Source organism: Seriola aureovittata, chromosome 7 (genome assembly GCF_021018895.1).
Source record: "Seriola aureovittata isolate HTS-2021-v1 ecotype China chromosome 7, ASM2101889v1, whole genome shotgun sequence".
Taxonomy (NCBI): Eukaryota; Metazoa; Chordata; class Actinopteri; order Carangiformes; family Carangidae; genus Seriola; species Seriola aureovittata.
In genome coordinates this window covers 23,252,378-23,273,045 of record NC_079370.1, presented here as the reverse complement: position 1 = coordinate 23,273,045, position 20,668 = coordinate 23,252,378, and the positions used below count along the sequence as shown (strand labels likewise).

Sequence of the window (20,668 nt, the reverse complement as noted above, 5' to 3'; positions counted from 1 at the left end):
ATAGATGAATAAATAGATACTTTATTTATCCCCTAGGGGAAATTCATGTGTCCATTAGCTCATTGTTCATAATAATAATAACAGTTGATAATAAATAAACATTAATAATTAAATTAGTCCACTTCCTTTGGCTGAGGTGCTGTATAGCCTGATAGTGGGAACAAAGGATCTCCTGAACCTCTCTGTTCTGCAGCGCAGTGAGATGAGATATTTGCTTCTGTAGCCGCTTCATTCCAGAATGTTGTGGAGAGAATGGTTGGTATTGTCCAAGATGGCCTCCATCTTACATTGCATGCATCTCTCCACAACAGTCTTGAGTGAGTCCAGACTCCTGCCAAGCACTGACCCAGCCTTTTTGACCAGCTTGTCCAGTCTCCTTGTGTTCATGTCTGACATAATGCTGCCCCAGCATTAAAAAGTACACTAGCCACCACTAACTGATAAAACGTGCAGCATTTCACTGCGGACATCAAAGGATCACATACTGTATATTATATAATATTATATACCATATACAAAATATCAAGCATTTCCTTATTTGGTGTAATAACAATACTTAATATGTTTATTAAAGAAAAGTAATATGAAATGTAGAAGGTGGGGTTGTGCTGGCATTTGAGGTGTGACATAATAAATGCTGTAATCTACCACATGAAAATACCACAGTGATGAGTAATGTGATTTGGTTGTGACATGAAAAGAATTAGCAGAGATAAAAATTCCACCTCTTCCCAAAAGTCCCATGCAGCTGCGAGATCTGAGGTCAGTGGAAAAGAATAGATGATCACTCAATCCATCATGACGCAAGAATAATAAAATGTTGTGTGAAACTCATCTGGCTTTAGAACATGTTATGATCTATATTTTGGTTATTCTGTGATTTTCTCTTTGTGTGTCAGGTGTTCGTTTTTCTATGAGGGTTGATGTTGCCGGCAGTTAATGTTTACAGTAAACTTTAAGGACTGCAGTGTTTACTGACCCTTGACAAAGCGACCCTGTAGGTGTCAATGAAGAGGCCTGACCACTGTTTTCTCCCCTCATATCACTGTGTCATGTCAAGCGTAAACTCCAGACTGCAGCCCCCCGCCCCCCCTTTTTTTTCCTGCCTCCATATTTTGCCTCTGAAGCAGTTAATTCCATTTTCTTTTTTCTGCGTATTTTAATATGTTGGAAACAGACCAGACTAATAAGTACTAATTTATGTCAAATCTTGCCAGGGCTCTTTGTTCCTCTGCAGCCGCAACCTCATCAGGTCACCCTCCAGCTTCTGCTCAGCGTTCAATTAAAGTCCCACGTCCCATCAGAGCAGATCACATCAGTGCTACACCTACTGGCTGCTGTGACTGACCGGACCCTGAGTGTCTGCTTACATGCCTGCCTGGCTGTGTGCTGCCCAGTGCTGTGGTGGATACTGAGGTGGTGGATGCACCATAATCCCAGCAAAACCCATTACTGGTTCTGATAGAAGAGAGAGTGATACATGATCACAGTCTGTATATTGCAGAGAGACTAATAGGTGAACCCTCCACTGATGCCATCAGCCACAGCCCAGATCTGCCCCTCACAGGCTGCTGACAGATATCTGAGCAGCAGGTCAAGCCTGCGTTAATACAGAGGTTCGAGATTCCACAGGTGTTGGCTCATGAGCTGGGCTGTCTTGGGCAGAGCTGGGGCATGACAGGGAATAGGAGGTATAAAAGATCCGACTGGGTGGACGATCAGAGAGTTGGAGCAGCACTGAAGTGCAGTAGACCACACACAGGCCCTGCCTACCGTATTTCTTTCATTCCCCTTCAGAGAATCAGAGGAAAAACAGTCGCTGCCGCCACCATGAGCCGCAGCCCGGAGAGGATCTCGTCCTATCGCCGTCACTTTGAGGACAGCAGCGTGTCCCATCAGGTCAGGGTTTCCAGCCCATCCCCCAACAGGAGAGAGGCCCGTCATGCCTCCATGGGCTACTCCTGCAGAGCCGGGGCTGGCAGCATGCGTGTGGAGTCAGTGGGAAGAAGGACCGTCTCGGCTGCACGCAGGACTCGCATGGCTGGGACAGGGTAAGCCAGATCAGAATGTCCATACATGTGAACTAATGTAGGGTTTATGAGTAATAAGGCCACACAGTTATATTACTTCCTCAGGTGAGGTGTGTGTTTTCAGTGTGAGTGCAGGAGCCATGGTGTGTGTCGGGCCTGGTGGAGAGCCTGCCATAGACCTGGATGTGGCTGCAGCTGTGAACCAGGAATTCCTCAGCACCCGCAACAGTGAAAGACAGGAGATGATTGTCCTCAATGACCGACTGGCTGTCTACATCGATAAAGTAAAAGCATTCGGACTAACTACTCCATCAGTGCAGATAGATATTTCTGTCAAGACTAGCTAAGAATGGGGGTGTATTATTCTCACCTCTGCGAGCACATGGACAAGAAAAATACTATAGTTTCTGGTTCAGGCGCACTTGAAATATCACAGCTGGGGTTTTCCTGTGCTTACAGGTTCGAACGCTTGAGCAGCAGAACAAGCTCCTGGAAGCAGAGATCGAGGCCTACCAGAACCGCTTTGAGAAGCCGTCCGGTCTGCGCCTCCTGTATGAGGAACAGCTGAGGGAGCTGAAAAAGATCGCTGACCAGATGAGGGTTCAACGGGTGAGACAGAATTATCCAAGCTGCACATTGCTTCTGTTTCTTTTCCTTTTTTTTTTTTACATTTCACATGCTCAATGGAGCAGAAAGCCTAAATTCTTTGTTTCTGGCGATGTTTACACCTCACTAATCTGTAGAAGATCCATCCAAGCAATGATACAAGACGTCAACTTGGTGTTTTCAAGGTTTTTTACCTGGTAACAGGCTTATTTCTGGCAGGCAAATGGAGAGGTGCCTCAGCGTGTTAGGGTGTCATGGAGTACAGCTGTCTTCAGCTATGTTTTATGCACAGATGAGATGGCTTGGTTATGCATTTGCAGATACACACACACACACACACACGCACGCACACACACACACACACACACACACACACACATACGCACACACAGACGCACATACACACACACACACACACACTCAGGTTTGAAGTTAAAATACGAAATGCAAAAGGGGCTGATCTGTATTTTGCACACGCCCCTGCACACACCTTCAAATCTAATAGACAAGCATATTACTTATGGCTTCTTGGTTTTCAGGACATTTCCTTGGCAGCTAAGGAGTCCACAGCTGCTCAACTAGAGGCGATCAAAATCAAATATGAGGAAGCACTGGAGCTGAGGAAGAAAGCTGAGTTAGACATCGAAGCCTTCCGTCCAGTAGGTTCCATTTAATCAGGAAATATCCCCCTCTTCATCATATTCATTTGTAGTCATGAACCTACGTGGTAATGATGTGTGTGTGTGCTTCAGGATGTTGACAAAGCCACCTCCTCACGCATTGCCCTGGAGAAGAAGCTGGAGCAACTGGAAGTTGAAATTGAATTCCTGAAACGGGTCCATCAACAGGTGGTTAACATCTTCATGCAAGAGTCACATATTTGGTTTGCCTTTCATTTTGATACCCATTAAAGATTTCTCTTTTGCTCCAGGAAATCGATGAGCTCATGAAACAGATCTATGCAGCTCACGCCGCCGCTCAGAGTGCGTTCTCCCTGCCTGACCTCGCAGCTGCGATGAAACAAATCCAAACCCAGTATGACGACATCGCAGCCAAAAATCTCCAGGTAGAAATACACACATCAGCTCTGCAGTGTGCAGTGAAATCCTCTGTATTATAAATTATTCTAATAATTATTGTAAATTAATTCATGTGAATTTTTCCAACATTTCTAGGAGATGGATTCATGGTATAAAAACAAGTTTGAGGATCTAACCAAGAAGACGACAAGGCATGTGGATAAGGTTCGAAGCATTAGAGAAGAAATAGCAGGTGCCAAAAAGGAGGTAAGTGTCATGAGTGAAAATTAATCAATTAAGATTGATTGAGAATCAATATTAAATGCCTGTAATAAATAAAATCATACTAAAATGATCTCCAGATCCAAAGCAAAGAACGCGACTTGGATTCCCTGAGAACCAGGAACGAAGCTCTTGAGGCCCAGATCCGAGAGATGCAAGCAAAGTACAGGAAGGAACTGGAGGCCCTGCAGGTAAATGTAGACTCATGTAGTCACAGGGTGCGCACCTGTTCACACCAGAGTCAGTTGTGAACACACACTCTCGCTTTCATGCGTGCAGGCACAAAGGCGCTACAATGCTTCACCCTTGAGGTAAAATCATGGCTTTCTTAAACAGGCTCGGATTGAGGCTCTGCAGCTCGAGCTGAAATCCACTAAGGAGAAAATTGCGCTGCACCTGCGCGAGTACCAGGACCTCCTGAATATCAAGATGGCTCTGGAGATTGAGATCACAACTTACAGGTAAAGGAAATGCAACCCTAAGGTTGACTTAGCGTCATGTAGTTGAGTTCATATGAGAATGATTTTGTCATTGTTTGTGCTTTCTTTGCAGAAAACTGATTGAAGGAGAGGACCTGCGGCTGGCTGGCATGGTGCAAACCCTGTCTCTTACCGCCGGCTGCATGGGCGCCATTGGTGGTGGCATGAGCTTCGGTGCAGGAGGCATGGGCGGTGCAGGAGGAATGAGTGGGGTTGGCACTGGTGCTGGTGGACTGGGTGCTGGAAGCATTGGTGGTGGTGCTGGTACTGGTGCTGCGGGGTTGGGTACTGGACCTAGGGGTGTGGGTTTGGGTGCTGGAGGTGTGGGCACTGGTACTGGGGGAAAGGGTGACAGCAGCATGGGTGGTGCTGGAATGGGTGCAGGTAGTGGCTCTACAGGTTCAGCTGGCAACGGCAACGGCGGTGGAGGAAATGGTGGTGTAGGCGAGGGGAGGGGTGATGGAGCTGGTGGAGGACTAGGTGGGGATGGAGGCAAAGACCGTGGAGTGGGTGGTGGAATTGGAGGCAGTGGAGGAACTGAGGGTGTGGGTGGGGATGTTGCACTGTCAGGCTCTGGTGGGAAGGGGAAGGCCGGTGGAGAATCAGATGGATATGACGACAACATCGACGCCTACTCTGGGCAGGCTGTGGAGCTGACGGAGAGAAGGACGGTGCTCATTAGGTAAAGGTACCATCAGGTATCTTTTCTATTCCTCTTCAACAAAGCACTCAACCTTAGAAAATAAAATAAAATGAGACCCTTGATGAAAACACGATGAGTTCAAGTGTCTTAACCTGCTTTATGACAGAGTTAGAGTTAGGACCAGCATTCAGCTGCTGAGAGGTTTAACAGCTGTTACAAGAATCTTTCAGTCTCTCCATCCCTCTCTTTGTTCTGTCTTCCCCAACAGAACGGTCAAAAACGAGGGTGACGTGCTGGAGACGGACCACCAGGAACAAACCTACACCATCACTGGCGCGGCCGACGACTCTGACGAGGAATGAGCAGCATGAATTCCCAAGTGACCTCCTCTCACCCTTAAGCCTCCACGCCCCTCTGAGCTTTGCACTGACCAAACCCCATGTCTGGGCACTGACCTTTGCCCTTTGCCCTGGACAAGAAGACCATGAATGACCCTTTGCTACGATGTTAAACCTTCACCTCATAGGGTTTAAATATGCCTAAACACTCAACGTGGTCTGTAAACTTTTGTGTGCCTTACACTCCCCCTTTTTTTCTTTGCACTGCAAATAAAGCTATCAGCATTCATTTTACGTTGTCTGATGTCTCTTTTAAATTTTTAGTTTGAGGTGCCTTTTAAGGACACTGAATATTAGACAGTGCTGTAAACATGAGATGCTGGTAAAGATTTTGAGAGAGATGTTGCTCATGTTCAACACAGAGTGAAAAAAAGGAAAGGAGGTAGAGAAGGAGAAGCAAAACACATATATATATATAGAGAGAGAGACAGAGTCACCTGAGGGTCGGGTCGAGTGCCCTGACACTTTCTGGAGGGCTGAGGGATCCATCAGTCAAATTTAGTTCTGCAGCGGACTGACGGCACACAGCCGTTTTCTGTCCTCATTCCATCCACATCCACACCTTTTCCTCCTGCTGCTGATCGGGAGCGACTGGATGTGGCCAGCAGATGCCAAACACTCTCAGTGTCCTGCTCAAGGGCCGAGAGCAGAAACATGCAACTCACCAATCCTCTGACAAAACACTGCAACAAAGACAAGAAGAGGACCAGTGTTATTATGGCAGCAGCTGCATTACTGTGCCATTATTATTATAATGGGACACATCTGACTAAAGTCAACTAAAGAGCAAAAACCATAAATCTTATTCTGCATTGAAATGCCTCTACATTATATATAAAGTGTTGTGCTTATGATGAACATATATCTGCAAAAATATGAATGTTTCTTTCTCCAAATGAACAATTCTATTTTCCATGTTACAACAGTTTGCTCTGGATATGCTGATTTAACACTCTTGGAACTTGGGATACAATACGTACTTCAAAACAACAGCATTTTCCACACAAGAGGAATTCATAATGTCAGATTAACTGAGGTATTTACACTAGCCATTAAAAACAAGATTTAACCAGAAGAAGAAAAAACAAGGAATTATAATTACCTTAAGCCAACCTTTGTTCTTGGAGTCAAGGCACCACCAGCAGCTTATGTAAAGCCATATCACTGCATTACAAATCATTTTTATAATGATTCTGCGCAGGGTGCATGTTGAAACGATCAATATTTCTCTCGGGCATCACTTCCACAAGCTCATCCCACCCGAACACGCAGGACACAATTAGTTTGAACCCAAAACTGTCAATCGGAGACATAATGAGGAGCCGCGAGACGGTCATATCATTAGATCACGTTTTGTTACAGCAAATTATTAATGTGCATCCAACCCTGAAAGATGTTTATACACAAATCAGGCTATAAGTTCAGGGAGATAAATACACTTAAGTTATACTGTATGTACGAATGGAATTTATTATCAATATAATTAACGGCCTAGTGTGTGTGTGTGTGTGTGTGTGTGTGTGTGTGTGTGTGTGTGTGCGCGTGCGTGTGGAATGCGGAGCTCTCCATGGTGCTTCGTCCTCAGACAGGAAAAACTGGAAAAAAAGACGAGTGTAATAAAACAAGTAAAAAAAGACATAAAACGCACATTAGCAAATTTTTATTCGTAAATTTACATTCACAGACACAAGCAGTGACTAAAAGCATTCCTTCAAAATGACATTTTCTGATGCGCAAATGTGACACAGTTTTTATTTTATTTTATTTTTTATCTCAATAAGAGACTGTTTGGTTAGACAGAGATTAAAAAAAGGAATAGGCAGATAGAGAAAAAGATAGAAATTATGATTACTACTACTACCATTATTATTATTATTATTATTATTAAAATTATTATTTTATCATTATTATCATTATTTACTGTAAAACGGTTGGAACAAATGACATAATTCCGTTTGAAAATTATACATTTTTACTATATAAAAAACAAATGAAATGAAAAAAGGTTGGGAAATGATTCAGATATTTGTTCTGGTAATAACCGTGACTTCGGCTAAAATATTGGCCCTGATTCCAACATATAGGCCGGTCAAGGTTACATGTCTTTAAACATGCTCTTTGCCATCTTAGTTGTTTTGCTCCCACTTTTATTTTGCAGAAACACACCGCATAGCCAATTGGGTCAGTAACCTTCATCCTATGAGAAAAATGGTGTTTTACTCTGAGCTGAGGGAAAGAAGGGCAAAAGTTGGGACTTTCTTTGAAACCTGTGATTTTCTGTCACTTTGTGCATATGCTTTGGGTGGCTAAATCCCAATTAGGGTCGGCTGACACGCTGCTCTATTCATGCGGAGCCCTGCCTGCATATATTTGCCTAGGAATGAACTTCTCAAATAGATCTCCTGCTAAATGCGTTGGACAGCAGAGAGAATCGGCCTGAGTGACACTTTCTTTCTGAGGCGCTCGAGTGAGAAAAGGTATGAATTTATAAGGTACACCGAAACATATCAATTCACGCAACTTCACACGCTTTTATCCGCGTCTCCTCATGCGAGACAAAGTGAGTTTAAGTCAGGGAAATGTGGCCTGAAAAAAAAAAGGCTGGCGCAAAAAACTTTGAATACCGAAACGGTGCAGCCCCCTTCTGGGGGAAAAAAGAGAGAAGGCATTTTGAATGAAATCACGCATGAACAGCGTTGAATCAGGTGCCGTTTATTCGGCTCCTCTCTAATGCGATTTTGAATATTAGTCTGGGTTAAAATCCCAATCATGTCATCTGGTGGGAGTCCCATACAAGCATCATTACTATTCAAACGCGTCGCAAATGTCCCACCCGCATCAAGGCAGCTGGTCTGCCTTTGGTGCAGCCTGCATCTTTCCCCAGGTTTCTCAGACAGTAAAACACCTCAAACATGACCCGGGTTTGTTTTAAATAAAGAAAAGAGAGGCGAAGAAAGGGATTAAAAAGGGCCTGTCTGAATCTTTTTTTTTCTGGTTTCACATCTGAAAGGAATAATAATAAGTTCAGATTCTTTTGCTGGACAGAGTAAAAAAAAAAAAAAACCAAAAAACAAACAAAAAAAACCCATGAGAATTTCAGCCTTCTTTTTTAATTAAAAGAAGTGTGACCAAATGAATGTGAGAGGTGCAGAAGGTGTGGGCTTACATGTGGAGAAATAAATGGATTTAGACCAACACAAAGTCATTTCTAAGACGTGGGAATCTGTGAGAAATAGACCACATTGCTAAGTGGGACAATGATTGGGCTCTGCTGAATAGACCCAAACAAAGTTTATGGGTCGACATAAAAAATGTGTTTTCTTCTGAGCTCAGAGGGGTCTTAAATGGTAGGCCATTGAAACCAGTCCAGGAGAGGTGGTGGTGAACCCTTGGCACCCCTGAGGTATAGTCAAGTCGCATGAATGGTGATCCCTGGTGGGGCATTGCTCTCTGTATTTACCGCGTTGCTTTGCAGACAGGTTGTTCCTCTATATTCATGGCTCATTAATGGCCAACCAGTTAAATCAGAGCCCCTCCGTTTAGACAGTTGAAATCCAAAAGAGGCTGGCAAGAGCCGGGCACAGCCGCCCATAAAAACGTCTCCCTCCTCTCCCGAACTCCGATTCTTCTCAGGTCGTTATTTAAGTTCATTAAACAGACGCAGAGTTCAGTTAAGAGAAGCGCACTTGCAAAATGCTGTTGATTGACTCCGCAATATTGTCCCGGAGTAAAGATCCGACCATGTAATTAATGTGTCTTTTTCTTTCTAAAAAGGAGGAGGGACAATACCGCCGGTCAGGCCATTTAATTTCATTTAATTTTCCATCCCATTTGCTTCCAACACTGCTTTCACTCTGACACCGAGCCTTTTCACTGCTCCTCGGGGCTGCGGAGCGCACAGCGGAGCGGGGATTCACCCCAGCGACTTCTCCGCAAAACAGAAAGGAAAACGTCTTCGCCTTCTTCCCCCTCTCCTCGGAAGAATAATTCATTTCTCTGTGGAGAAGTGCGGGGCTTTAAAGCAACGGCACAGGGGTGGATGGGAACCAGCAGCAAATGCCGAGGCGTTAATAAATAACCCCTCCGCACAGCCGGGTGCAAACGTTGCGCCTATTGATGAGATTGTTCGCGTGTCGTTCAGGCTCTTTGACTGAGTGTGGAGGAGCGCAGGGAGGAGAGAGAGAAAGAGAGAGAGAGAGAGAGAGACAGGAGCAACACGGGCCGCCTGCAGAGAGAGAGAGAGATAGAGAGAGAGAGAGAGAGATGAATGTGTAATAGTTGTTTGTTTGCAGCCTTTTATTTTATCACCACCTGAACCGTTTAGTTTTTGGGGAGCAACAAAAGGCAACTCTCATATAATAAAGTTAATGCATCAATGATTTCAACTGTAGATTGTGTTTTATTGATGTTGTTTATTTGCGGATTCATTCTTTATTTGATTCATTCTTTAAAAAAAAGAAAGAAAATCAGCACACATGCAGCGTTGCACTACTTTTTCTCCAGGACACTCTTGATATCACAAGCTCCTGCTCCTTCTCATGATTCAGATCCAGAGTCCAGAGCGGACAGGTCAGAGGTCAACACGTTCATGGTCTGAATTGATCACCCACAAATTCTTGTTCTTCTTCTCTCTTCAGACTCATCACTGCAGCATGAAAAGGCTATTTAAACAACCTGCTGCACAGAGCCACATGCTGCAGCCTCCCTTTCCCTTCACACATGCCACTGGTACTATTGAATGTTTATGACAAACCAGCAAGTCAATCAGTCACTGAAAGCTTTTGGGTCCTTCTGTCTGAAGTAGGTATATGATATTATATCATATTAAGCTTTTGATCACCTGAATGTTACAGTTCATCATCATCAAAGTTCTTCCAGAAAAGAGGTTTGGAGTCAAATGTTGCATTTGAGTGTTAGGTTATTATTTTTCTCACCTACACTGCACAGTAGAAACAAGATGTCTCCATTTTTGGTAATATTGAATTTTTCAGATGAACGTTTAAGAAATAAAAATGAAGCTTCTCTCATGAAAATCTTTGGTGATACGTGGTTTTCACAGGACACTACTGTCATGCAATTCTTTTAAATGACAAAAATCAATCAATCAATCAGTCAATCAATCAATCAATCAATCAATCAATCAATCAATCAATCAATCAATCAATCAATCAATCAATCAATCAATCAATCAATCAATCAATCAATCAATCAATCAATCAATCAAGACACTTAAGTTACTCAAGTCAGTTCATCAATCAATAAGAATCAATCATCAATCAGTATATGTCTATGATATTCCTGTATGTAAGCTGTCTCTGGGTTTGGTGTGGATTTACAGTGAGCACGTTCATTGAAATAAATTCTAAAACGCCTGATTTTCCTCACGTTATTTCATATTCATATTTTAACAATCTATTCAAAGAATATTCTTGCAGCATGTGATCATGTGAAAATCGTCCTATTTTTTTAAGCATTGTTTTCTCGGTCATTTATTTTAGAGGCCAAGAGGAACATCTTTTAAGAAAATAATTCAAATTCAAAATTCAGAATAATTTTTGTCCCACTATAACAGAAAGAATGACGCAGTTATTAAGAGAAATATCACAAATGATTTGTGTAACTTTTTTTCTTTCTCTTGCACAATTAGCAGAATAAACGTGTTGAATGAGGGGGACACGACAAGAAGACCACAAGTGTGTGTGTGTGTGCGTTGGGAAAATGGTGATGTTATTTTCTAGTGTTTTTTTTTCCTTCTTCTTCTTCCTACTGGTGGTTCTGCCTTTTCAGTACCTGCCTGATCTCAACCCGGCACACGCCGAGAGTCAATAGAAGTTAACAAGTCCTCTAAACTTTCCTGCTCCTTTTGTTCACGTAAGGACACAAAAGGGGAGGGAGAATAAAGAAGCTTTGAAGTATATAAAACCCAAAGAATGCCAGCCAAGTAGATTTAAAGTAGCCACTGATTTCCAAAACCTGGCTTGAAAGGGAAGAATGGAAAAGGGTGAGGATTTATGGATAAATTATACAGTGGATTTGTCAGTTAAAATATCGGAACTGTCTGGAGGACAAAGCCACATGCTGAGGATTAATGGTCTCTCTGGACCTTTGATTCTGCACCCTCTTTTCTCTGCCCTTGACAAATTGGATTTTGGGGATGGGAAGGTCGCCTGGCCCTTTGTGTCTCTTGACCGTTTTGGAGCAATTCATTATGCGGCGGGGTGAGGGAAAGTCTCCATGTGACCAGGCCGGCCCGTTTTCCCTCTCCACACAGCTGCTGGGAGAGCCCAACTCTCTCACACTCACACACACACACACACACACACACACACACACACACACACACACACACACACACACACACACACACACACATACACACATACACACACACACACACACACGCACACACACACACACACTCCTGCTGGCTGCTGCTGCAAACTCAGGACCGCTCCCCCTCTCTCTTCCCCCCTTTAAACTACCTAACATAGCACAGCATCACCTCTCTGCCCACCCTACCCCCCACCCCCCCTTTCAATACACACACTTGCATCCTGAGTTAGAGAGGGGCGTGTGTGGAGTGGAGGGGGAGGGGGGTGGGGGCTACCTTGCCTGCACCATCACTAGAAAAGCCGGAGAGCATAACGCCACCGCGTCACTTTGAGGGCGGATATCGGCCGGTCCTCATCCTCTCCTCCTCTCTTCCTCCTCCTCTTCCTCCTTCCCTGCACTCTCCCACTCGGTCTCCATCAGTCTTCATGGTTCTGATCTCACCCCACGCCATGCAAGCCACCCGGGCGTCCACCACCGTCAGTGTGTTTACGGACTGCAGCATCCCGGCCGGGCTCCGGATAGGACCGGTACCGGGCATCTTCAAACTCGGGAAGTACGTGTCGGATCGTAAGGAAGTTGGACCCAAGAAGAAGGTGAGGTTAAAATACTGAAACTTTTAAAATACGATAGTGGGTTTTTTTGTTTGTTTGTTTGTTTGTTTGTTTGTTTTTAATGCTCTTATTTTGAAATATTTTGAAGTGATCTGGTTAATCAGCTGCACACTGGAGATCTCTGAATGAAAGCTGTATTGCGGTATTTCAAAATAAACTTTTACGTCTTTATTTACTATGTATTTATTTATTCCAATACCGAATCAAAGCCCTTTTAATTTAGAAGAAAATTGAGATTATTTTTGAACTAATTCCCAAGTTTTAATGAGCAAAATGTATGCCATCGATTACAAAAATAATGTAAACATCTAAACACACTGTAAATTGAAGCATGTGTAATAATAAAAACGACCCGGTTGGGTTTAAAGCTGCACTGTCAAACTCCATCGGGCCTTTGGTTATTAATTGGTTTGGCCTGTCACGTTGGAAATAATTGAGCTCCATTAGTGGCAGACTTGTCAGTCTGTGCTTCTACTTAACCGGCCTAATGGGCGACCCGGGTCTGCTGTGTGGGATTTCATGCCCTCAGCCGCCTCACATTTCACTGCCTGGCGGGCCTGTTATTCCGATGAGCCGTTTAATTTTAATGTAATCCGGCCACAGAAAGATGCCACTGAGGCCGTGGTCCGCTGCCTGGGGCTAAGAAAAAATACTAACAATTATAACTAATATAAAAGATAAAATCAAACAAGATGCATTCATGTTATTAGACTGGGTTATGCTGTTCAGATGAACAGGAGTCTGGTATTCTTTTTCTTTTTCTTTTTAAAGCAGTGGGTCTAATAATTAGAAAATAAAAGTCTTCAGATATGGATTAAAAAAAAAAAAAAGACACTTAAAAAAATGAAGAAAAAAAACTTTCAAACACATATTGTTGTTTCTTTTTTTCTTTTTTTTTTTTTTACATAAACAGTGGTAAACAATTTGCTGCTGTGGGCGCATCTATAACCGCACCCAGTTATTGTTGAAGCTGTCAGCGATTGTGATTGATGCGTCTAAATGCTTGGCCCCGGGCTGCCGGCGATCATCAGGTGCAATCTCTGTGTCAAATGTCACGCTTCGATCTTTAATGTCCTTGAACAGTTTAGAAACGCTCTGACACTCCTCAAATTCGTTTCCCATATCAACTCAATTAGGCCTGTGTGTCATTCTCTTTAGTAAATTATCAGCAGAGCGGATAAAGACGCATTAAGCGCGTTTTGGTCAAGCGTGGCCGCGGCACCTCCAGGTACTTCACCACAAAGTCCTGGGCCACGACATTTAAAGCAGAATTCGTTAAATAAAATTATGTATTGGCCTAAAGAAATAAGTGGATGATAATAATAATTAGTTTGGAAATACAAACTGAAAAAGACAAGCCAAATGTTTTTTTTTCTATCTCACAGCCTGTAACCTATTCATTTCATCATGTATGTGTTTTTCCTTTAAGGCCCTCTGTGTTCGTGCCCATCATTTTATCATATTGTGGAGCTCGTTCTCATCCGTTTCATTTTCTGGCCCGCTTAGATCCGCTTGGTTCGGGGGGAGTTCGTGGATGAGTCGGGCTGTCCCGTACCAGACTGGATCGGATTCATCCGCGCCGCCAGGAACAGTCAAGAGCAAAACCTGGAGGCTGTGTCGGACTTACCTGGTGGACAGGTGATTTTTTTTTACTCATAGACCTATTGGAGTTTCTTCTGTTGTTGTTATTTTTTTTTCCTACCCATATTTAGACTCTTGAATTAACTCCATCCTCTCTCCTACATTTTCCTCTGTAAGATTTTCTACCGAGTGCTGAGAGAAATCCCCGCAGGAGAGGAGCTCAGTGTCTGGTACTCCAACCCTCTGGCCCAGTGGTACGACATCCCCACCACGGCCACTCCCACGCACGACGAGAAAGGTAAATCACACTGTTAATAATGGAGGACCAGTTTAACCAAACGTCTTTTACTCACTGATGGGAAATAAGATGATTGGGAAAGTTAATGCGAACTCTCAACGATGATATCTGGGTGGAAGCAGAAGATTTTACTTGTAAAATTAACAATACTAAATATTAATAATAACAATAATAACCATAATTATGTAACGACAAAATTCAATAGTCCATTTAAAAGACTGTTTTCAGATTCTGTGTCAACACGCTGAGAGCATCTGCAGTCCTGTGTGTCCAGGCTACAGATTGGTCTGACTGTGTCATCGACATGTTGAGGCTCCATCACTGCGCGGTTAAATGACTGCCAATACTTTATCGCTCAGATATGGAAATCAATTGCATGTTGTTTTTCCTCGGGCTTCATGTTTTTTTTAAATTATTAATTTATTTAATTTAAATAAAATCACACATATCCATTAAATACGAAAAAGGAAAAAAAGATCATTTTTGGAATGAAAAGAGAAGCTTTAAGATTGAAACTGAAAGAGATAAAAAAAAAGAGAAAAGAGATGATTATTACATTGACAATTAAGGCCTTGAAATTGAAAAGTGCAGTTTAGACTCTGTGGTCTGATCTCAATATATTTTACCATCTATAAACGCTCCTCATTTTCAGACTGATTTCCTGTTTTGTCTTTGGTCTGTTTGGACGTTTAATCCATTTGTTTGGGCTGTAATGGTAATTTGGCCTCTGCGCTGGGGGATTAATGTCTTCTCTTTGGCAAAACACCAGCTGAACAGGAACTAATCCGTTTTAAAAAAGATTATTATCAACAGATACAGATTGCAGGAAATTCCTCCAAGAGACGATGATTTTGGATTAGTCTACTCTTTGTTTCCAGTTGGAAAAGTCTCTTTACAAACTGAATAAATGTAAAAGGAAAACGATAGTGCCTGAAGTGGCAGGCTATCAAACTTGTGTCGAGGAAAAAAAAAGAAAGAAAATGTAATAAAGTAATTACGGTGCTTGAAACACACAATAAAACAGCAATTAAAAGCAAAAAGTGGCGTGTCTGCGCGACCGTGGAAGAAGAAGAGGCTGGTGATTCAGTCCCGAGACGGAGGTTAACAAATGCCACTGCGTCATTAATATTCATGTTGTCAAAAGCAAATAAATTCAAAAACAAGTGCTTCACGGTAAATTAGGTGGGTGCGTTAAGGTATTGTGGCCTAATGAATGCTAACTTTTATGTGGGGTGTATATTGCCCTGATTCTCCGGCCCAACACACCGTGTGCGCTCCTGGACATACGCTCGCTCCCATTATTAGGCGTCAACAGATGGGCCGGCGCCATTGTTTCTGGAGACTTGCGATTTCAAGCAACAGCTGCTGTCACTTCCACGGGAAAGAGCACAGAGAGAGGGAAAGTCCCGCGTTCAATGCATTGCGTTTCTGAGCGCCAGATTGGGCAGGGCGTTTGCTCTTTTGATGGCGATCATAAACAATGGCCCGTATGAGGATTACAAAATCATTACATCTATATTAACCCCTGAGTGCTCGCCTGGAGGTCATTAAGATGGGTCCCTGGGTCTATTACCATTTGGCATCAGATCTTAGAAACCGGATCATATCCATTAGGCCTGAATTTAAATATCAGGTGAAGCGACTGGTGAAAATCTTTCTTTAAAGTGACATTTTAAAGGGGAATTTCATCAAATATGAAAATGTTTTAACACAAATTTTATGTAAACACGTGTATTTTCTATTATATCACTCTTTATTCAATTTATATGAGGGTGGTGTGTGTAGAGTGGTGTGCTTCTCTGTGTAGGCGCTCACACGTCGTGTCTCCACAGGTTACCAAACCTGTTATTTTGATTTTACGCAGGGGCCTTGCAGTTTTACGCACGGAAATATACTGCAAATTCGCATGTCATCAGTATGAAGATGTTTCACTCTGTGTTGTGTCGCGTAATGATCCGCATCCAGCTCATCACTGACGCCATGTTTGCTGTTGTCTCCACAGGTGAGGAGCGCTACATCTGCTGGTACTGCTGGAGAATATTCAAATACCCGAACACGCTCAAGGCCCACGTCCACTTCCACTGCGCTCTGAGCAACGGGCGGGGGTTTGTGAACAGCGAGCAGGCCAGAGGCACCGAGACGTTCAGCAGGTCACCAAAGTCTGGAGACATCCCCAACACCTCCACCTCTCCGAGGAGCGGCCACAGCAACTCCTCCATCTCAGACTCTGGCAGGCGGGCAGTGTCCTCCTCATCGTTTCTAAACAAAGCGGGACTGTCAAAGAAAAGCGGCTCTGAGGAGCAGGACAGGGCCCTCGACATGAGCGTCACCTCAGCCAGAAGCCACGGACAGCTCCTCAGCCTGGGCGCCACATCCTCTGTGCTGAGCAGCATGGGCTTCCACCCGGGTGTGCGCTCTGCCTTCAAGCCGACCGGCGTCTCCAAAGTCCCTGCCGCGGACGCCTCCAGAGAGGACGCCAACGGGAAGCTTAGTGGTCTGGGATTCAGCAAACTCATTGGGAACATGAAACCAATCCGCAATGTGGGCGAGACTCTAAATGGAGGAGGGAGCCATCCTCCAAAATGCGCACCTGCAATCATGGACGCCACATCTCCAATGGCGCCTTGCACAAACGCTATCCGGGGTTTCCCGTTGCTGCCTCACATGGAGGAGACCTCGGCTTTTAAACACGTGGAGAGTCGGATGCACTCCGGCCTGTCCCCGTCCCGTTACCCTCAGATGCCCCCTGGACTCCATTTTGAGAGGTTCACCCTCCCTCACTTCGACGGTGTTAAAACTTATGGGGGAGACTGTAACATCCCACTGATGCCCTTCACTGTCTACAACGGGGAGCTTCTGTACAGCTCCCCTTACTATCCGCTGAAATTCCACTTCGGCAACCTCCTCAAGTACCCAGAGTCCATGTCCTACTTTGGCGCGCCTGCACTGAGCCAAGACCTGGGCTCCATCACAAACATCGACCGGGAGATCGCCATGCACACGCAACAGCTGTCAGAAATCGCCGCGGAGAAGAACCGGACGAGGCTGGACACGATGCCCACCGGGGCCGCCAGCAACGCCGGGTCTGGCAAACCGAAAAAGGGACACCTGTGTCTGTACTGCGGCAAGCTGTACTCCAGAAAATACGGCCTGAAAATCCACATGAGGACTCACACAGGTTACAAACCGCTCAAGTGCAAGGTGTGCTTCAGGCCCTTTGGAGACCCGAGCAACCTGAACAAACACATCCGGCTCCACGCCGAGGGAAACACCCCCTACAGGTGCGACTTCTGCGGCAAGGTGCTGGTGCGGAGGCGGGACCTGGAGAGGCACGTCAAGTCCAGACACCCTGGACAGACCGTCAAGAAATTGGACGACAAACCGGGAGGCCTGTTCGAGGACGCGGAGCAAAAGAGCGACAATGACAGTGATGTGGACGTGTGCTTCACTGACGACCAGAGCGACCAGGAGTCCAGCAAAAATAATGACTGAGGTGTTTTCACGCGCGTAGAGAGACTGCCCATTGTCTTTAAATGGTGTACACAACAAACAAAAAAAGTCATTTAGTCTTGTATTTACCCAAGAGCGTCTGAACTACACAACATGACACAAAACCTCCAAATTTAGCCCACCATAAATCTGCAATTCAAATCATTAACCACACAGCTAAATAGAGTTTTTGTTTGGTTTTTCATAAACTTTATTGTTCATAAATGATTTACAGGTGACAGTTAAATGTTTGGTGTCTTGCTCTAGGACACTGTCTTCAAAAAAACTAACAAAAAAAACCAAAACATCTGTGGCCTGTGGGTTTTGGCATGCGTCCTCAGCCACGATCACAGACAAACGACACAATCTGCCAGTGCTGTTTCAGGCATTTTCGTTTGTTTGAAATGCAAATCACCATAATAGTTTTCTTTTTTTCTTTTTTTCATTAACCTGCCTTTATCTGCCGCGTTTCAAATACTGACACTTCTACAAAACCATCAAAACAACTGCACACAAAACAACAACAATGATCCAACCTCAGTTACAGAAATTTACAGTCGCTTTTTAGAAAAAGAAAATTTAAAAAAATCAAGGTTGAATATGAGACTAAATGACTTCTTAAGTTAGATATATTTTTGCAGTGTAAAAAAAAAAAAAAGAACAGTTTTTTGTAACATGTCTCCCCCTGAGAGAAGATCCATGAGCTTCACTAAAAAGAAACGAAAAAAGCACTACATTCCATCAGACTGGATGTGGACACATTCTGGGAAATTAAGAGCTGCAAAAGAATATGATTCTTTTTTTAATTATTATTATTATTGTTTGTTTTTGTTTTAATTGTGAATAACAATGCGTAACGCACTCGCAATATCCCCACATTCCCTCCTAAACTGTTAGTTGCACTTTAAAAACAGCAATGGGCATTTCACTTCAGAAAATCACCTGCACAATAATTCTTATAACCGAACTTATTCATTTAATCTCTTCATTAAAGATCTGTTTTCCCCTGCGCCTCGCAGGATCACACACTGGACTTCAATTTGCACTTTCTTGCGGAGGCGCGCTGTTCTTAAAGAGGCAGCAGCAGCAGCAACAGCAGCAGCACCCAGTTTATTTAAGGAAGTATTTCTAGAGAAAGAAAAATGTATTGATTGCAGTTAAAAGGCTATGTAAAGAAGTGTAAAGTATGATATTTCACATTTGAGTGGAGAAGTGTTGTATACGTTTGTTTATAAGTGATATTGTCTGCGAGGACAATATCTTACTCCTGTCCATTAAGTCGTTGGTTTTTTGAATAAATTTATTTAAAACATCAGAAGACTTGTTTGGAGATGTTTTTATCCATGAGATTTTCAGTATTAATTACAACGCTAACCATCACGTTTACCATGTAAAACACAATTAAAGGTCTAAAAGATATTGTATTTTATTTTATTTCCTATAGTTATAGTTCCAGCTGTGTGAGACAAAACCAGCCCCAAGAATGCAGTTTAACAGACAGACATGTATACATACAGATGGGTGAGAACATTATGTCGGTTTATAATCAAGTGTCTCTACAGCTGAGCTGCAGTAATAAATCCACAGCAGCGCTCAGCCATCGGGCCTGTTGCCGTGGAAGGAGCAGCAAGGCTAAAAGAGAGCAATGTCTGTTTCTATTCTTATTCTTCTCCCTTCATTAATAATAATAATAATAATAATAATAATAATAATAAAGTCACGTTAAACCCATTATACTAGGTGGAAATGTTATGAGATGTTTTTGTTCCTGTGGTAGAAGAAGCATTCAAATCCTTGACTTCATGTCACTGTAATGGATTTATAAAGCACTGCCGTGTTAAACGCTGTTACGGGTATAAAAGTCATGCACTGACCTATATAAATATTATTAGCAAACTGTACTTAAAGCATTCAGTGCAAAAACACTGGCTGTTGTGAGTGTTACACTTTTAAACAGGCAACAGTATTATTATATTATTAAATCATTAATACTCATGCATGAATGTGTTATTAGTATTTTCATTGAGGAGGTAATTTAAGTTTTTTTTATAGGCCCATCATATATTTGTATGTATAATACTGATGTGTTAATAGTGTAATTATAGCTGTCTAATTAAAAACAAACTCTCAGAAATGTGGAGTAAAATAATAAAGTGACATGAAATGGAAACACTGGAGTGAAATACAAGCAACTGCAATTTGCACTGAGGTACAAGACTTGAGTAAATGTACTTAGTTACATTCCAACACTGCTTTCTGCACGGACCCATTGTAAAAAAAACAAACAGAACAAACACAAAAAAAAAAACTACTGATCAGAGGTCACACTGACAGATTAGAAGAAAAGGAAAACGGAAACCTGCAGAAGCCGCCAGCTGCTTGGCCAGAGAGAAAAATAAAATCCTTCAGCAGCTTTACAGAAAATTATCCAAAGAGATCCTTTGAAAATGTTGGGTCAAAGGGTCAGAGAAGAAGATTTATGGTATATAAGAATTCATCTTCAAAGGGAAATTCCTCAGAAATATTTAAACCAAGCTAAAATACGAATATTGACATTTCTAGTGTATGCCAAGGAATTTGTGTCTTATTAGATGCTTGCAGTTCATGTGTCTTTATCAGCGTTCCCACAAGCCTCTACGGTTTTGTTTCATTGTTAAGGCATGGATTTTGAAATGGGGAAAATAAGCTGCCACCTCCTATTTGAATGTGGTGGAGTCCAGCAGGCTTGGTATCCTGTCAGTTCAGCGGCTGCTTTCCACACACTTCTCCTCCAATGACCAGTCAAACTGCCTCCACTTCACACACAGGAGAGCAGAGAAAACAAGTGCAGCCATTTTTGAGACATTCCACTGATGTGGTATAACAAATCTAAAATTTTAAAGCTTCAGAATAACTGACT

The 20,668-nt window shown here is 43.0% G+C and overlaps 2 protein-coding genes across 2 annotated transcripts; both read left to right on the top strand.

Annotated features, from left to right (window-relative positions):
* Nucleotides 1-1,604: 1,604 nt before the first annotated feature.
* On the top strand, nucleotides 1,605-5,663 carry zgc:172323 (uncharacterized protein LOC564165 homolog). Its single transcript, XM_056380557.1, has 11 exons — nucleotides 1,605-2,051; nucleotides 2,155-2,314; nucleotides 2,490-2,639; nucleotides 3,176-3,295; nucleotides 3,389-3,484; nucleotides 3,568-3,702; nucleotides 3,812-3,922; nucleotides 4,018-4,128; nucleotides 4,274-4,398; nucleotides 4,490-5,098; nucleotides 5,328-5,663. The coding sequence occupies exons 1-11, from the start codon at nucleotides 1,675-1,677 to the stop codon at nucleotides 5,419-5,421; spliced, it is 2,088 nt and encodes a 695-aa protein (XP_056236532.1). The 5' UTR covers nucleotides 1,605-1,674; the 3' UTR covers nucleotides 5,422-5,663.
* A 6,569-nt stretch (nucleotides 5,664-12,232) lies between these two features.
* On the top strand, nucleotides 12,233-19,033 carry prdm13 (PR domain containing 13). The gene is made up of 4 exons (XM_056381364.1): nucleotides 12,233-12,383; nucleotides 13,908-14,039; nucleotides 14,160-14,280; nucleotides 16,283-19,033. The coding sequence occupies exons 1-4, from the start codon at nucleotides 12,240-12,242 to the stop codon at nucleotides 17,770-17,772; spliced, it is 1,887 nt and encodes a 628-aa protein (XP_056237339.1). The 5' UTR covers nucleotides 12,233-12,239; the 3' UTR covers nucleotides 17,773-19,033.
* The last annotated feature ends 1,635 nt before the right edge of the window (nucleotides 19,034-20,668 follow it).